The sequence below is a fragment of the Phyllobates terribilis genome, unplaced genomic scaffold (assembly GCF_046119375.1).
Source record: "Phyllobates terribilis strain yellow unplaced genomic scaffold, ASM4611937v1 Scaffold_3__8_contigs__length_932513732, whole genome shotgun sequence".
In the NCBI taxonomy this organism is placed as follows: domain Eukaryota; kingdom Metazoa; phylum Chordata; class Amphibia; order Anura; family Dendrobatidae; genus Phyllobates; species Phyllobates terribilis.
This window is the reverse complement of record NW_027362763.1, coordinates 464,828,733-464,846,489: the sequence shown is the minus strand read 5'-3', so window position 1 is coordinate 464,846,489 and position 17,757 is coordinate 464,828,733. Positions and strand designations below refer to the sequence as shown.

Here is a 17,757-nt window from a genome sequence, read left to right as displayed (position 1 = left end):
CAAAAGTGTGACCTTTTGGCATACATTGGGCATAAAATATATAATGCTTCAGGCACTTCCCAACCACATCATGATAAAATATTACTTCCAAAGCTACAATGCATTTAGTCTGGAGCTCTTCCTATAACTGTAGATTAACTGGTCAATCTGGACATTGTCATATATTGGGGCCTGCATGTGTAATCTCAGCCTCCAGACTGATCTTCAGCAATGCAAAATGTAGATATCCGATAACAATAGACTTTGGGAGGGGGAAGCAGAACTTCTAGCCCAGTTTAATCTATTATGTGGACTTTTTCCTTCTATGCGGTCACCCTCGATTTTATATTCAGAGATGCAGTTTCAAATTTACCGTATGTGCAAATTTACTGGAATTGTTTACTACTACTAAGAAGAGGTTTCATGTAAGTATCTATAGAATAGAGTCCCTCATATGTTTAAAAAATATTTTAATAAACTATTTGATCCTTTTTTGAAATAGATTTTGTTTGCATTTTTCGGTCTAATTATGTATTTTTTTTTTTTTTTTAAAGGCATTACCCAATTGGCTTACTTTTTGATCAGCATGCATCAAACACATCTCTTCCTTGGAGCATCACTGTCCACTTTAAGGTATTTTGATAATGCTCTTGTTTTAAGGAATGTTTTAACCCCGATGTCTTTTTACTGACCTGCGATATAAGAGACTAGCATCCTCCGACGGGTGACAATCCAGGAGCTGTCAGCTGTACGTTATAGATGACAACTTGCTGCATCAGCCACGAACAGGGTTGGCATCGAACATTGCCGTTTAACTCCTTAGATGTTGCTGACAATAGTAACTACAGAATCTAAATAGTTAACTGTGGAGGCTTCCTCTTTAACCACGTCCCATGAGATCTTGATTGTGTGGTCCTGATGTTTGCCTTGGCAGTTCATCGCCAAATAACGTCCTTAGTCTGTTGGTTATAGCGGCCTGATCAGAAGTTATCAAAATGTAGGTTGGAAAAATAAACTTTTTCATTCCTGTCATGCCACTTTGAATTAATTCCTGAAATGCACCTGAAGGGTTAATGAACTACCTGAAAGCAATTTTAAATACGTTGAGGGGTGCGGTTTTTAAAATGCTATCACTTTTGGGTGGTTTGCAATATATAGGATCCCCAAAGTCACTTCAAAACTGAACAGGTCCCTATAAAAATAAGTTTTGTACATTTCCTTGAAAAAAATTAAAACATACTTCTACATTTTTAAACCTTCTAAAATGCAAACAAAATAAAGCAACACTTTACAGATGGTGTCGATGAACAGCAGACATGAGGGACGTGTTATTTATTAATGTTTTTGTGTGGTATGACTTGAGATTTAAGGGATAGTCATTCAAAGTTTGAAAATTGTTGATTTTTTTAAATTTGGCAAATTTCTGATATTTTTATAATCAAACACAAAACATATCAACCTAAATTTACCATTATTATAAAGTAAAATGTGTCATGAAAAAACTGTCTGAAAATCATTGGAAATGTTGAAGCATTCCAGAGTTATTACTACATAAAGTGACACTGATCAGATTTAAAAAAAAAAAAAAATTGGTCCGGTCAATAAGGGATTAATAAAAAGCTTCACCACCCTTTATATGTCATTATGTCAGATATCCAGAACTGCTCAGGTGCGGAGTGGCACAGCTCCATCCGTGGAATTGTGCCCATGACTGGGTACTGCATTTTTGCACCTTATTGATTCTAATAGGGGGTGGATGTGCTGTACCCAGCAGCGGCCATTATACAGTTGACAAAGCTGTACTGTGCATCTCCGCAACTTTACAGTTCCGGCCAACACCAGGAACAGCTGATTGGTTGGGGTGCGACACCTGGCACCCATGCCAATCAGACATTGATAATCTGTGCTAAGGATAGGCCATCAATGTTAATGTTCCAGACAACCACTTTAACCACTTCGCGCCAGAGCCTGTTTTTGCCTTCATGAACAGGCCAATTTTTACAATTCGGACCACTGTCACTTTGAGGTAATTACTCTGGAACGCTTCAACGGATCCCCCTGATTCTGAGATTGACATATTGTACTTCATGATAGTGGTAAAATTTCTTCGATATCACTTGCGTTTATTTGTAAAAAAAATCGGAAATTTGGCGAAAATTTGGAAAATTTAGCAATTTTCAAACTGAATTTTCATGCCCTTAAATCAGAGAGATATGTCACACAAAAGAGTTAATAAATAACATTTCCCACATGTCTTCTTTACATCAGCACAATTTTGGAACCAACATTTTTTTTTGTTAAGAAGCGTTAAAAGTTGGCCAGCGATTTCTCATTTTTCCAGCAAAATTTACAAAACCATTTTTTTAGGGACCACATCTTATTTGAAGTGACTTTGAGGGGCTTTTATGACAGAAAATACCCAAAAGTGACACCATTCTAAAAGCTGCACCCCTCAAGGTGCTCAAAACCACAATTTGTAGTGCAATTTCTCCTGAACACACTGATACCCCATATGTGAGGGAAAACCACTATTTGGGTACACTGCAGGGTTCGGAAGGGAAGGAGCGCCATTAGACTTTTTGAGTGTAAAATTTGTTTGAATAATTAGCGGACGCCATGTCGCCTTTGGGGAGCTCTTGATGTGCCTAAACAGTGGAAACCAACCACAAGTGACACAATTTTGGAAACTAGACCCCTTAGGGAACTTATCTAGATGTGTGGTGAGCACCTTGAACCCCCATGTGCTTCACAGAAGTTTTTAATATTGAGCCGTAAAAATAAAATTTTTCACATTTTTCCCACAAAAATGTTTTTCATTCCCTAATTTTGCATTATCATAATGGTAACAGGAGAAATTGCACCATGAAATTTGTTGTACAATTTCTCCTGAGTACTCCGATACCCCATAGGTGGGGGAAAACCACTGCTTTGGTGTACGGCAGGGTTCGGAAGAGAAAGGAGCGCTATGTTGGCTGGGATAGGTGGCTGACACCATGTCACATTTGAAAAGTCGGTGACATGCTGAAACAGCAGAAACCCCCACAAGTGACCCCATTTTGTAAACTACACCTCTCAAGGAATTCATCTAGGGAAGTAGTGAGTATTTTTTCATTTTTAAATTTATACCATTGGGCAGTGAAGAAAGCATAATTATATTTTTACCACAAAAAAATGTTTTACCCTCAGATTTTACATTTTCACGCAAGGCAATGGGTAAAAATGGTGCTGAAATGTGTCCACAATTTCTTCTAAACGTGGCAATACCTGATATGTGGTTGTACCGCTTAGCCATATGGCGAGATCCGGGAGGGACCGAGCGCTATTTGACTCTTGGAGAACAAATTATTGTAGAATAGTTTGCGGACTCCATATACACAGCCCCTAAGTGCTAGAAGAGCATCATCCCCCCTCAAGTGACCCCATTTTGGAAATTATACCCCCTTGGGAATTTACCTACAGGTGTAGTGACGATTTTGACTCCATGGGTCTTTTCCAGAAACAAGCAGCAGTGGATGTTGCTGAGTGAAAATTTCAAACTGCTGTTGAAATGACCAGTACGCTGTAGTGACCAGTACATTGTGCCCAGATCGTGTTTCTTGAGACATGCACCTGTAAATTAGGCAAGCTCTCATCGCTACAGGAATGCTAAACATGTGAACCCTAAATGTAGTTTAGGCACATTGTGGGGCTCAGAAGGGAGGGAGGCATTTGGATTTGGAAGCACAAAATCTTCTGAATTTCTTTTGGGGGGCAAGGGCCATTTCGCTTTTCCAGAGCCTTTCTGCTACCAGTAACTTGGAATATTTGTAACAGATAACGGACCTGAGTGGGGACTAGCTTTTTTGAGGACTGAGTTGAAGCTTTTATTGGGAACATTTTATGTAACATTTATCCGGTGCTCTAGGCCAGGGTTCCCCAACTCCAGTCCTCAAGGCCCACCAACAGGTCATGTTTTCAGGATTTCCTTAGTATTACACAGGTGATGGAATTATTGCCTGTGCAGGTGATGTAATTATCACCTGTGCAATACTAAGGAAATCCTGAAAACATGACATGTTGGTGGGCCTTGAGGACTGGAGTTGGGGAACCCTGCTCTAGGCTGAGCACTTACATCGGGGTTTCCATCTAAATTTCCAAGTGATGTAATTCAGATGAAACCCCTGCGGGATCCATTCACTGTAATGAGGCAGCAGAGTTACTCTGGACTCCGTCTGGCCTCTGTTTAGCGGTGTCCTTTGCTTCAGAAGTGCACAAAATTGTGGCCAACCTTACTTTTATGCACTCCTAAAAAAACTGACAGCGTGGGATCACAGGCCAGACGGCATCCACAGTGCCTATATCTGCCTTATTACAGGGAATCTTCCGTCATGGGTTCCGTCTGAATCACGTATTTCAGAGATTTACACAGAAACCCTGGTGTAAGTGCTTAGCGCAGAGCGCAGGATAAATGTGAGCAGAGCTTTACTGCTATCTTTGGGAGACATAATAAACAAATCAGCAGCAGGTAAGGAATTGGTTTTATTTATTTTTTACGCTGTTCCTCGTGTGGTATAAGTGATTAGATTACAGCAGCGTTATTCTTCGGGTCAGTATGTTTACAGCGATACTACACTTATATCTTTTTTTATGTTTTGGCACTTTTACACAATAAAACTGTTTTATAGAAAAAATATTTTTTTGCATCGCTTTATTCTGAGAGCTATAACTTTTTTTATTTTTCGGCTGATGGAGCTGTATGGTGGCTTTTTTTTTGCGGAACAAGATGTCGTTTTCAGTGGTACCATTTTTATTTCCATTTGGCTTTTTGATCGCATTTTATTCCACTTTGGCGATATGATGAAAAAGCATAGATTTTTTTGCTCTGTTTTTTTTTTTTTTTTTTTTTTACGGTGTGCACAGAAGGAGTTAATTAGTGTGACAGTTTTATAGATCGGGTTGTTTCGGACGCGGCGATACCAAATGTGTACTTTTTTTGCTTTTGCATAAATATACTGATTTATTGGTTTAATATTTTATTTGTTTATTTTGTGATATATATTTTTAACAGTTTGAAAACATTTTTAGACTTTTTTTTTTTTTTTTTACATTTTTACTTAGTCCCTGTATGGGACATCAATTTTTATTTTTCTAATCACTGTTCTCATGCAATGCAATAGACATGTATTGCATTGCAGTAGAGCTCTGCTGACAGTGTAAAACTGTCATTATCTGCTGCTAGACTCAGCTGCAGGCTGAGCCTGGCAGGACACCGCACATGGCTGACCTGGAGGCGGTCATGTGACCTCCGGCTGCCATGACAACGCCAGGTCCTCTCAGACATCAGAGGGGCTGTCGGAGAGGTAAGTGGACGACCCCCTCTCCTCTCACTATCTTCTAAATGCCGTGATCGCTATAGATCGTGGCATCTACATGATAGCAAAGGGTTAACATCATTGGGACCTGATCCAATCAGGTCCCGATGATATCCCCTGTCAGAGCTGTTGCTCTGCACCGCACCTGCAGCACTTGCAGGACCCTGGGGATACTGAGCGCTGCGGGACCACCGACCGTTTATAAACGTCGGCGCTGCACAGAGCCCAGGCAGCGCCGACGTTTATATACAGTGGGCAGTCGGGAAGTGGTTAAGGAATTGTCTATTATGTTTTTTTTCTCAATAGGCAGGTAATAAAATTAAACAATAAATAACCAATATTTAGTTCACTGGCATAATGCTGAGGCCAGAGATTAGCTACAGCAGTCAGGTACTTAAATTCCATAGTTGTATCACTCTTGCATTTGTAAAATAGAATTATATACTGTATTACATACCCGTATGAACCAGACTTGAAATGGAAATTGATTTTTACTTGCCTTAAAGGGGTATTCCCATCTCCAAGATCCTATCCCAATATGTAGTAGGTGTAATAATAATATTAGCAAATACCTCCAATTAGAAATGTAGTTTAGTATTTTTGATTCGCTGTGTCTCTTTCCTCATGTGCAGGCATTGCAGGACCTTAGCTATCTATGGTTACGTCCACTGATATAGTGACAGTTAGCTAGCTGCTAGTGGTCGTGACCGTGGATACCTAAGGTCCTGCAATGCCTGCACATGAGGAAAGTGGCATAGCGAATCAAAAATACTATACTACATTTCTAATTGGAGGTATTTGTTATTATTATTATTACACCTACTACATATTGGGATAGGATCTTGGAGATGGGAATACCCCTTTAAGCATTTGCTAAACATCTACCCTCTTGCTTTATGTATATATGGTCATGTGCATGCCGACAAAGTAAATAGGAGCTACTGAAACCTCGGAATGAGAGCAGGTCATTAACAGAATTGTTGAGATGACTCCCTAGATGTGGCACTTATCCGTAGAATCATTTGCTTGATACATGATTTCGTCCCCCTCCACTGTCCTTAACTCAAACCTAAAAGAGTTGTCATAAAAAATATTAAAAACTCCTTTATTTAGATATTTCTGTGAAAAATATTTTTTTTTGTTTTCCCTACTGTTCTTTTTAAGTCCTCGCCACTTAATGTGTGTAGTGATGGTGGAACCTTGTGCTTAGACCACATTCACACACTTGTGGGTCATGGTCCCTGTACGGACAGTAATTCACGGACTGGTCATGGTCTCCTGATTTGAACTTGACAGCTTCTTATTTGCCTATGAGGCGGTCAAGTTTGGGTCAGGAGATCCGCAGCCAGTCCATCCTCAGACCGTGGCACCCTGATGTATGAATATGGCCTTAGTCTAACCATCTACATATATTATTACATAGTAAAAATATACTGTATAGGGTAGTCGTGTAATTTAAGCTATTGTGCATGCCAACCAAGGGTACGCTGCACCCGAAAGAGCCTTTTTCTCTGTAGCTCTGTGCACTTTAGGTGAAGGTCATAAGAACTACTTGGGCGCCATAACAAGCAATATCTTGTCAATGAAGCATTTTCTTAAAACTGATTTCAACTGAAACACTTATGTTTTCCTCATCTAATGGAGACTTTTATTACTTAACCCTTTCCTGACGTAGCCAGTTTCTGTTTTCGTGTTTTATTTTTTCCAAGAGCCATAACTTTTTTTTATTTTTCTTTATACTGTACTGGAAAATGGGAAAAACAAAACAAGTGCGATGAAATTGCAAAAAAAATCCCTGCAATTCTGACATGGCTTTTTGGGTATTCTTTTTACAGCACACATTGAGTGGTAAAAATGACTTTGCATCATGATTATCCTCATCCGTATAATTATGGCGATACCAAATTTGTCCTTGTCCAATTTTATTTGTTTTAGTGGTGAAAAAAAATCTTAAAATTTGTTTTTAAAAAAATGTTGAATGTGTCATAATTTTCTGAGATGCATAACATTTTCAGTCAATGGGAACTGTGTGAGGGTTTATTTTTTGCGGGATGAGACAATGTTTTTGAGACCTATTTTGATTGTGTCTTACAGCACTTTTTTACAGTGTTGCAGCAACCAACAAAAGGCAATTTTGTCTCTTTGAATTTTTTTTTCTGTTTACGATGTTTGCCTATCAGGTTAATTAATTTTATAGTTTAATAGGTTAGACTTTTATGGGATTGGTGATACCAAATGTGTGTTTTTTTTTTTTCATATATACATTTTTAATAATGGGTGTGATACAATATATTTTTTTTCTCTCCTTCCCCCAGGACTTCACCACGGAGAGAGGGGATCCGCCCTTCAAGGACAGGAAACCTACAGATAAAAATGGCGGTATCTCTCTTCCTTATCAGTTGGTTTTCTGTCCTTGACGGGGAACCTGCAGTACGGCGTACCTGTGTAAGAAGAAAGGCATACCTATGTAACAAGAAGATGAATCCTCGTTGGAGCCGGGCCCGACCAGTCTGACTTAGGCAGCGGGGGGTTCCCTGCCTCAGCTGGTGCGGTGACCCGAGGTGCCAATGCTGGGGTCAGTGGACTTCTAGGGTGTGCAGGGGGAGAGGTAGCGGAAGATGGAGCGATGCACATGCTACCTCTTCATGGTGACGACGGTGAGCCGAGGTCAACGCCCCCATGACACGTCACGCCCATGATGCTGCGCGCTCGGATGCTGGGCGTTATCCTATGGTGGGCGAATGCGCGGATGTGATGCGCCGCTCCCATCATGCGGTGCTCTCCTTTGGTGGGCGCGCCCCCTGCTGACTCAGCGCCACAAAGCCTGACTGGGAGTACAGTCGGGCGCAGATTCAGGAAAGGGATGTGAGGGTGCTATTTTCGCTCACTGAAAAAAAAATGAAAAAAAAAGGTGGCAGACGGGGAGGAGACCAGAGATAGATATATAGATATATATATATAGATATATATATAGATATATATATATTGGCAGAGAGCACTGCAGAGTGCTTCTGATAGAGCTCTGGCAGTCTCCTTTTGGCCATGAGTGAACAGTAGCACTAGGAGGTGCGGACCCTGCATCCCCAATCAACTCCACCACCCCCTTCACCACGCCAGCCTCAGTCGCAGCAGAGGAAGAAGCGGGATAAGGAAACGGGACCTCAGGAGACGTCCCAGCACAGCAAGGACGTCAGCGCGGCGCCAAAGCCAAGAGAGAACCAGTCTACAAAAACGGTTCCTCTTCCTAACCCGGTACCTCTTTTTCCATCTGAATGGTAAATGATCTTCGTGAAAGTTTACCTTATAATTGGGTCCCCCCATTTTCTCTTCTCTCGTTAGAGAAGAAAAAGTGTGTGCAAGACAAAACATAGGACCTGTGCACTTTGCGCAGAAGAATTACCCACTACATGGGAAAAGAGACTCTGTATAGAGTCAACTATTTGTGAAGAGACCCCAAAGTTTGCAGAAATTAGGTCAATTATAAAGTCAAGTCACAGGTAGACAACACTGTTTGGTCCCTCCAGGGGAAGGGGGAAAAACAGAAAAAAACACAAATGTGTCCCCTGAATCCGTATCCAGAAGCCCTGAGGGTGATGACGAAGATTCAGATCTGTCCAGTTAATCGTCATCCTCATCTAGGGATAGAAGCGGGCGTAGCTGCTCTCCCATAGAAGAAACAGATGGTCCCATCAAGGCTGTCGGGGCAATTATGGGGCTGACTGACCCCCGTCCCAAAAGATCTCTCCAAGATATGATGTTTGGGGGTCTAGAAGAAAAAAAAAATAAAATCTTTTCCCCTTAATGAAAAAGTCCACTCTTTCATTAAAAAAGAGTGGAAAAGACCAAAGAGAGAGGCTAAGGCCTCCAAAAAGTTTTCTCTTTCATTTGAGGATATGCTGGTATTAAAAGATCCTATGGACAAAAAAGCAGATGCCTTCTTAAAAGGTTCATGGGAAGCCCGCTGGGGGAGGGTTGAGTCCCACAGTAGCAGCCACTTGTACAGCTAGATCTTTGATGGTCTGGTTGGATCAGTTAGAAACACAACTGAGGGAAAAAACTTCTAGGGATACTATATTAGAATCTATCCCTGTAATGAAAGGCGCTGCTGCTTGTTTGGTGGATGCCTTGGCTGACTCGGTCAGGTTAGCGGCCAGTGCAGCAAGTTTTTCCAATGCAGCCCGTTGGGCCATCTGGCTTAAATGTTGGCCGGGAGATCTCCAGACAAAGTCAAGATTATGCTCCATTCCCTGTGAGAGCGAATTTTTGCTCGGTCCTACTCTGGACGATATCCTGGACAAAGCCGGGGATAATAATTATAAAAAAAAAAAAAAAAAAGTTTCCCTGTCCCGGCCAACAATTCCTATAAGAAATCTTTTTGGAGTAAGAAATATATACGTAGGAAACCCCCCAGGGACCAGAATAAGTGGGAGGATAGAAGGGAAAGGCCAAAGGATTCCTGTTCAGCAGACCCTCCAATGATAATAGAAAGCCCTCACAATGAAGGTTTTCCCCTGGTGGGGGGGGAAGGCTATCCTTGTTTCTCCCGACCTGGGAAGAAATATCCAACAGCTCCTGTATCCTAAACTTAATAAAATCAGGGCTGAAATTCCTATTCCACTCCATTCTCCATCCAAATTTCATAGTGACTCCCAAAAGATCCTCAAACTAAGAGCAGCTAGCCTTAGGCCTGATAGAGAAAGCCGTCCTTCAAGAAGTCCCTGCCCAGGAAGAAGGAAGGTTTCTACTTCCCTCGGTTCCTGAGGAAAAAAACGGACGGGACTTACAAGACAATTGTAAATCTCAAAAAAATTGAACAAGCTGTTGAAAGTTCAAACCTTCATAATGGAGTCAATAAAGACGTCAGTAAAAATAGTGTTTCAGGACTGTTTTATGACTGTTCTGGACTTAAATGACGCTTACTATCACATCCCTATCCACAAGGATTATCAGATATTCCTCAGGGTAGCAATATCTATGGGGGTAGTTGGTCAAGCACTACCAGTATACGGCTCTCCCATTCGGTCTAGCCATAGCCCCAATGGTATTTACCAAAATAATTTTGGATGTAACTGCACACCTGAGAGAAGAAGACGTGCTGATTGTCCTATACCTGGACGATTTTCTGAAAACAGTCAGTTCTTTCCAGCATGCCAAAGACCATCTAAGAAAGGTCATGGATTCCTTGAGCAGCTCAGGCTGGCTTTTAAATCTAAAAAAATCCAGAACCGAGCCGAATCAAGTACAGGAGTATCTAGGCATCATATTAGACTCAAAAAATTAAGAATGTCGCCTCCCTGCAGGAAAGATTCAAAAGATCATAGCTCAAATTTCTCAAATAAAGGATCACCCATTGATGTCTCTACGAAAAGCTATGTCTCTCCTAGGTTCTATGATGGCCTGTTTTCCGGCCGTTCAATGGGCTCAGATACATACCAGACAGTTGCAGTGGGAGAGAACGGGCATTTAGAAGGTTAGCTAATCTTGTCGTCAAAAACTAAGTTTTCTCTGGGATGGTGTATGAGGATGGACATTTTGACCCGGGGTATTCCGTGGGTGATTTCAGTCCAACAGATCCTGACCACAGATGCAAGCCCCAGAGGCTGGGGGGCTCACTTGAACGACCAGGTAGCTCTGGGGGTTTGGACAGAGGACCTGAGTTCAGCATCCTCAAACATGAAGGAGCTGCTAGCAGTGGAATTCGCCCTTTTGGAATTCCTGGACACTTTGCGGGGGCACCATGTAAGAGTGTTCTCAGACAACCGGGAGGGGGGAGGGTACCTGGTCCCTTCCTCTGATGCTAGTGACAGAGTCTATATCTTTCAGTTAGCCGAAAGCAATCTGAATTGGCCCTCCACATAAGGGGGATAGAAAATCGCAGGGCAGACGACCAGAGCAGAACCCAGTTGGGACAGGGCGAGTGGGAACTGAAAGAATCCATGTCCAATCAGAACACAGTTGTGGGGGCGTCCTACCATAGACCTATTCGCCAACAGTCAGAACAGGAAAGTGGAGGCGTTCTGCTCAATAGACCACAAAGGGAATCCCTATTGTTAGACACCTTCACGATTCCATGGAATTCCCCTCTAGGCTATGCTTTTCCTCCAATTGCCCTGATTCCGGCAATTCTGAAAAGGATCAGGGAGGACAGATGATATCCATTTCCGACCCCTGGGTTCTTCCAGAACTTCCGGACCTTCTTTCTCAGGGGCCGGTTTGTCATTCTCCGGTAAAAAAATTGCACATGACAGCCTAGAATTTGAAAGGGCTCTCCTGAGGAATAAGGGGTTATCACAAAATTTAATCTCCACGCTACTACAATGTAGGAAGCCAGTAACCACCGGACTTTATGGGAAAACTTGGAGGCAGTTCCTTTCGTCGTCAGGTTCCGGGTTGAATGGAGGGGTTCTGTTGTCAGAGAAGGAATTGGAAAAGGGTCTAGCTACAAGTACTTTGAAAGTTCAGTTCCCAGCATTAGGGGCCCTATACAACTGCGACCTGGCTAGAAATAGATGGATATCTAGGTTCATCAAGGCATCCTCCAGATCTAGACCTATCCCCCCTCGGAACACGCCTCTTTGGGATCTAAACTTAGTCCTCACAGCTCTAACCAAACCTCCCTTCGAGCCCTTGGCACACACATCTCTAAGAACCCTGTCCCTAAAAACATCACTGCTAGTAGCACTCACGTCAGCACGTAGAGTCAGCGATATCCAGGCACTATCTGCAGGCCCTCCATTCAAACAAATCGAGGATAGAGTTGTCCTTAAAACAGATCCAGCCTACCTACCAAAAGTGGCGTCACGTTTTCATAGGTCTCAGGCGATCACCTTCCCTTCCTTTTGTCCCAATCCCAAAAACAAGTGACAAAGAGACTTACATACACTAGACGTCAGAAGGTGCCTAATCCAGTACTTAACGGCAACCCAAGATTGTAGGAAGTACAGGGCTCTCTTTGTGTGCTTTGTGACCTCGAAAGGGGCGCATTGGCGCGATGAATAAGAGACACCGTCACCCTGTCATACTCCTCACGTGGGGAAGCCACCCCAGAGAATCTAAAGACTCATTCGACAAGAGCAGTGGCAGCCTCCTGGGCGGAAAGAGCTGGGGCTTCGATAGAACAGATATGTAGAGCCGCTAGGTGGTCATCTCCCTCTGTATTCTTTAATCATTATCAGCTGGACCTAGCCTCTTCTTCAGATCTTACTTTTGGTAGAAGTGTTCTGGTAGAAGTGGTCCCTCCCTAACGTTGCATTTCTCTGTAATTCTCTCCGTGGTACCATCATGTGGGAAGGAGAAAGACGTAGTTACTTACCGGTAACCAGATTTCTCAGAGCCCATGACGGCACCCGTACATTTCCTACCTTCATGCTTTGGTGTGCACACTTTTATAGTTTATATGTAGTCACATGGTGTTCCTAATAATCATCATAATAATGTTGTATATTGTGTTGTGTGTAAACAAAAAAAAACCTCTAAAAAAATATTTTATTCAAATTTTTCTTAAACACCAAAAAACCCTTGTGATACATGAGTAAGAAGCTCCATGGTTATATCAAGAACCACCCAATATCTTTCAGCACTATTTAGCATTGAATCAAAAAAATGGAAGTAGATGACCACAAATGGGCCAGTAAAGTCTTAGACATGATAAATATTCATATACAATATAGACTTAAAACTGCCCTATCTCAAAAAGCTTCAACTGATACTGCCTGTCATGGAGGTTGGCACCCTAATATACGAGTTTGGCACCCCCATTCAACGGTGGATGTCCCTCACTTTCCCTGCTAGGCCCTGATAATGTGAGCTATAAACAGGTAATGAGTGACTGCCTGCTCTAATACACTTTTCATACTATACTAATCGATAAATAAAGAGAATGCAACATGATGGCAGACTTTTCTCACATTCTGGAATTCACCCCAACGCGTTTCCCCTTCCTGTGGGTTCATCAGGAGGCCAAATGTACAGGACTCCAGAACAGCCACCGTTGAATGGGGGCGCCAAACTCGTATATTAGGGTGCCAACCTCCATGACAGGCAGTATCAGTTGAAGGGTTTTTTGGTGTTTTAAGAAAAATTTGAATAAAATATGACTGTGTCCTTGACAAGAAATTTTTATGCACTAGTTTATCCCAAAATTTTAAGCTGCATTTAACAGCTACACCTGTCCAAGGGTTGAATCTTAGAAATGTATTTGAGAGGTTCTGGAAAGTATACCTTATCCAGTGCAATTCATTGTTTTAGCATTAAAGGTGGCGTAAAATATTATATTATGAAAAACCCAGAAGTTTTATGCCGCATCTTAATTTGTAGGCTTATTTTCTGTCGAGACCTTTAAAACCTAAACCTGAATAGTGCATATCAGAGCAAGACAGGAGAATAATTGGAGCTTCCTAGGGCCCGCTTAGACCACTGTATTTTCTGTCCAAGTGCGATCCAATCAAACATCAGATCACACTTGGACAAATGTTATTATATAGGGCCACAGACATATCCAATTTTTTCCTCGGACCAAAGCTCTCCAAGGAAAAAATTGCAGCATGTCCGAGTTTGATCTGGCATTTGTATTGGACTTGGTCATGGAAGTCAATGAGTGCATGGAAATCATTGGACTGCACTCAGATGACAATTCTTTCTCGGATGAAAGACTCTATGGCCGTCTGCACCTGCCCTTATAATAACTAATGAAACCTTGGCCCGATATACATTGTAAGGAAATTTATCCTCCCAAGGCACAATAGTTTTTATATCTATTTTATGATGATAAAGGTTTAAAGTCTTTTAAGTCCCTTAGTGACAGGACTAGTGATGGGCGAACTCGAACAGTAAAGTTCGGGGTCCATACTGAACAATTACTGTTCGGTTACGGACCCCGAACACAGACTTCCTCTGGAAGTCCGTGTTACTGTACAGGTTCCGGTTCGGGTGTTTGCCGCGCTGTCACTTGCGCTGTCTTTCTGATGGATGTGCCATTTCTGGGGTGGTTGAGGACTGATGTTCTTAGTCTGGATAAGGGACAATATCCATGGCCCCTTCCTAGCCTATTAATATCAGGCCGCCGCTGTCTGCCTAGCGTTTGCTGGTTATTGAAACTGGAGGGGACCCAAGTAATTTTGTTTTTATTAATAACCAGTAAAGGCCAAGTACAAAGCTGTGAGCTGATAATAATAGCCTGGGAAGATTCATGTTTATTACCCCATTCCCACACTATAATCATCAGCCCCATCAGCTGTTGGCTGTCCCTCAGCTGGTTAATAAAAATTTTGGGGACACCACGCATTTTTTTTCATTTATTACTTAAATACATGTACAGTAAGCTACACATGCAAAACACTGATTATGTATCTCACTTACATATTTCTATCTTTCTGTCTATGTATTGAAGAATATTTACTTAGAAAACTATCATTAAATGACAGAATTACTCTATGTAAAAGCTGATGTTAAAATCACATTGCATACACCTGTTATATGGATGTCATGCTGATGCTTTTTAATAAAAATCACTTTCCACTCACATGACACTCATCCGACTTTTCAGAAACCTCGTCGGAATGTTTGTATTTACACAGATGTGTGAGCCCCAATGATGCTTTTAAATGCTTCGTAGTGATAATGGTGGTCTATAAGAAAAATCTCTCCCAATATTTTGCTGATTTTTGTACTGTGCATATGTTGATTTACATTGAAAAGTCCCTTTAGACAAAGAAGCTAAAATGCTGACTAAGAACCATTTTTGAGTAGGTGATTTCTAAACCATGAAAGCTTTCAGCTAAAAACAGACCCATGATACTTTATTCAGCGTCATCTTTGAATCCGTCTTCCAGGGCATGACTTAACATGTTTTTTGAATAAACTGAACTGACTTTGATAACATCCAAACGGTTTATGAAAACCACTGTACTCTTAGATGCAGGCAGAAATGTAGCCTCCCTTTCAGTATGTGAAGCTGTGGCTCTAGTTCTGAGTCACTAGTTCCACTATGCTGCACGCATAGATGTTTTATAGGTGCTATCATTCTTTTTTTGCACTCCAATAATATTTTGTAAATCTATTTCGCTGTGTATGAAAACACTATGGGCCTATTTCATTGTTCACACACCGGTCTAGATTAGGTGATGTGCTAGGTTCCGACATCCCTGATTCATTAAGAGGCGCAACCTCTTCATGAATCAGGAGCGTTGGAAGAGTGACATGCACCTCTCCACAGATCCTACTCCAGTCTCTGCTGTAGTAAGATTTGTGGCCTGAACGACGCTGCTTGTCATGCCCCCCTCCTGACCCAGCTCTGCCCGTTTTGCCAGAGCTGGCAAAAATGGTTTGAAAATATGAAAAGTTGCAAAATTTTAGTACACTTGTGCCAAAATTTTAACTTTTCAAAGCATTTTACACCAGAATACTGGCAAAAACTTAAAAACACAGGCTATGGCACTGAATTACCTTTTGTCTATTCATATATGCCAAATGTATATAGGAAATCGCCACATGACCTACATCTCCACATGATAAATGGTTAAACTTGCTGTCACGCTCCCAGGTGACGCATTTGGTTCGTGGATTTGGAGACTGACAGACAGTCCGGATAACGTGGATCTTGGAGATAAACTGTGTCTGAACGAGAACCTATCGTGAAATGGTTAAGGTACTGCTGACATGGGTTTCGGGGTTCGGATACTGCAGGGGTGGCCACAGGATCACGTACAAACTACACAGGGCTGTAGGGAATATACTGAATAAGGGAATACTATTAACAGACTAAGTATGGGAGACCTGGCAACATACAGCTGAACACACTACCACTACAATCTTAACTATAGAGGTTGCTCAGGTTCCTCCCTATTGGGGAGGGTGCCTTGTATACCAAATGCCTCCCAGCCATTGGCTGGGTGCATCTTTGCAGGTGCGCTAGGTGCCCCTTCAAGAGCAGGAGAGCATGTGCACACTTGGCGTGTCGCCGGAAGACAGTGTGGTGTGCACAGAGGGAGGAGGAGGAACACTGGATGCTTGCATCTTTCATCCAGCCACTGACATTTCTGGATTGTGAGTCATGGGGAAAGCAAAAGAATTGTCAACGGATGTACGGGAAAAGGTAGTTGAACTGTATAACAGAGGAAAGGGATGCAAAAAATATCCATGGAATTGATCATGCCAGTCTGGAGCGTTCAAATTGTGATTAACCAATTGAAAATCAGGGGCTCTGTAAAAACCAAGCCACGGTCAGGTAGACCAACAAATTTCGGCCACAACTGCCAGGAAAATTGTTTGGATTGCAAAGAAAAACCCACAAATAACATCAGCTGAAATTCAGGACTCTCTGAAAACTAGCGATGTTGCTTTTTCAAGATGCACAATAAGGAGGCACTTGAATAAAAATGGGCTGCATGGTCGAGTCACCAGAAGAAAGCCATTGCTGCGCAAATGCCACAAAGTATCTCGCCTAAAATACGCCAAACAGCACAGTGACAAGCCTCAAAACGTCTGGAACAAGGTAATTTGGAGTGATGAGACCAAAATTTAACTTTTTGGCCACAACCATAAATGTTACATTTGGAGAGAGGCCAACAAGGCCTATGATGAAAGGAACACCATTCCAACAGTAAAGCACGGAGGTGGATCACTGATGTTTTGTGGATGTGTGAGCTACAAAGGCACAAGAAACTTGGTAAAAGTTGAAGGAAAGATGAATGCAGCATGTTATCAGCAAATACTGGAGGCGAATTTACACTCATCAGCCCGGAAGCTGCGCATGGGACGTACGTGGACTTTCCAACATGACAATGATCCAAAACACAAGGCCATGTCGACCTGTCATTGGCTACAGCAGAACAAAGTGAAGGTTCTGGGGTGGCCTTCTCAGTCTCCTGATCTCCATATCATTGAGCCACTCTGGGGAGATCTCAAGCGCGCAGTTCATGCTAGACAGCCCAGGAATTTACAGGAACTGGAGGCTTTTTGCCAAGAAGAATGGGCATCTTTACCATCTGAGAAATTAAAGAACCTCATCCACAACTACCACAAAAGGCTTCAAGCTGTCATTGGTGTTAGAGGGGGCAATACACGTTATTAAGAATTGGGGTATGTGAACTTTTTGATCACGGTCATTTGGATGTTTTTGGTTGTCATTAACATTTACAAAGAGAAAACACTGTAGTTTGACAATAAATGGCTTCACCCAGCCTGTAACCATGAGCAGAGAAAGTTTTTTTTTTTTTTTTTTTTGTTATCATTCATATTCTCTGAAACACGGCCAAGAAAGGGAAAATTCTGCCGGGGTATGTAAACTTTTGAGCACAACTGTGTGTGTAAATAAATATCCATATATATGAATTGTGAGATGAATGCACCATTTTCAGTTAAAACAGAATTAACAGTAAGCAATTCTTCATCTAAAAATGCAGTCTATGATGTCTGCTGTAAGTTCTCT

General features: G+C 41.9%; 1 protein-coding gene across 4 annotated transcripts in view; it reads left to right on the top strand.

The window, feature by feature from the left end:
* ATG5 (autophagy related 5) overlaps positions 1-17,757 on the top strand; it is a 170,527-nt gene that overhangs the window by 11,635 nt on the left and 141,135 nt on the right. For all 4 annotated transcript variants that reach the window (XM_073675782.1, XM_073675781.1, XM_073675785.1 and 1 more), the window contains exon 4: positions 534-612. In XM_073675782.1, the coding sequence (XP_073531883.1) occupies positions 534-612 (79 nt within the window). The remainder of the gene's footprint in view (positions 1-533; positions 613-17,757) is intronic.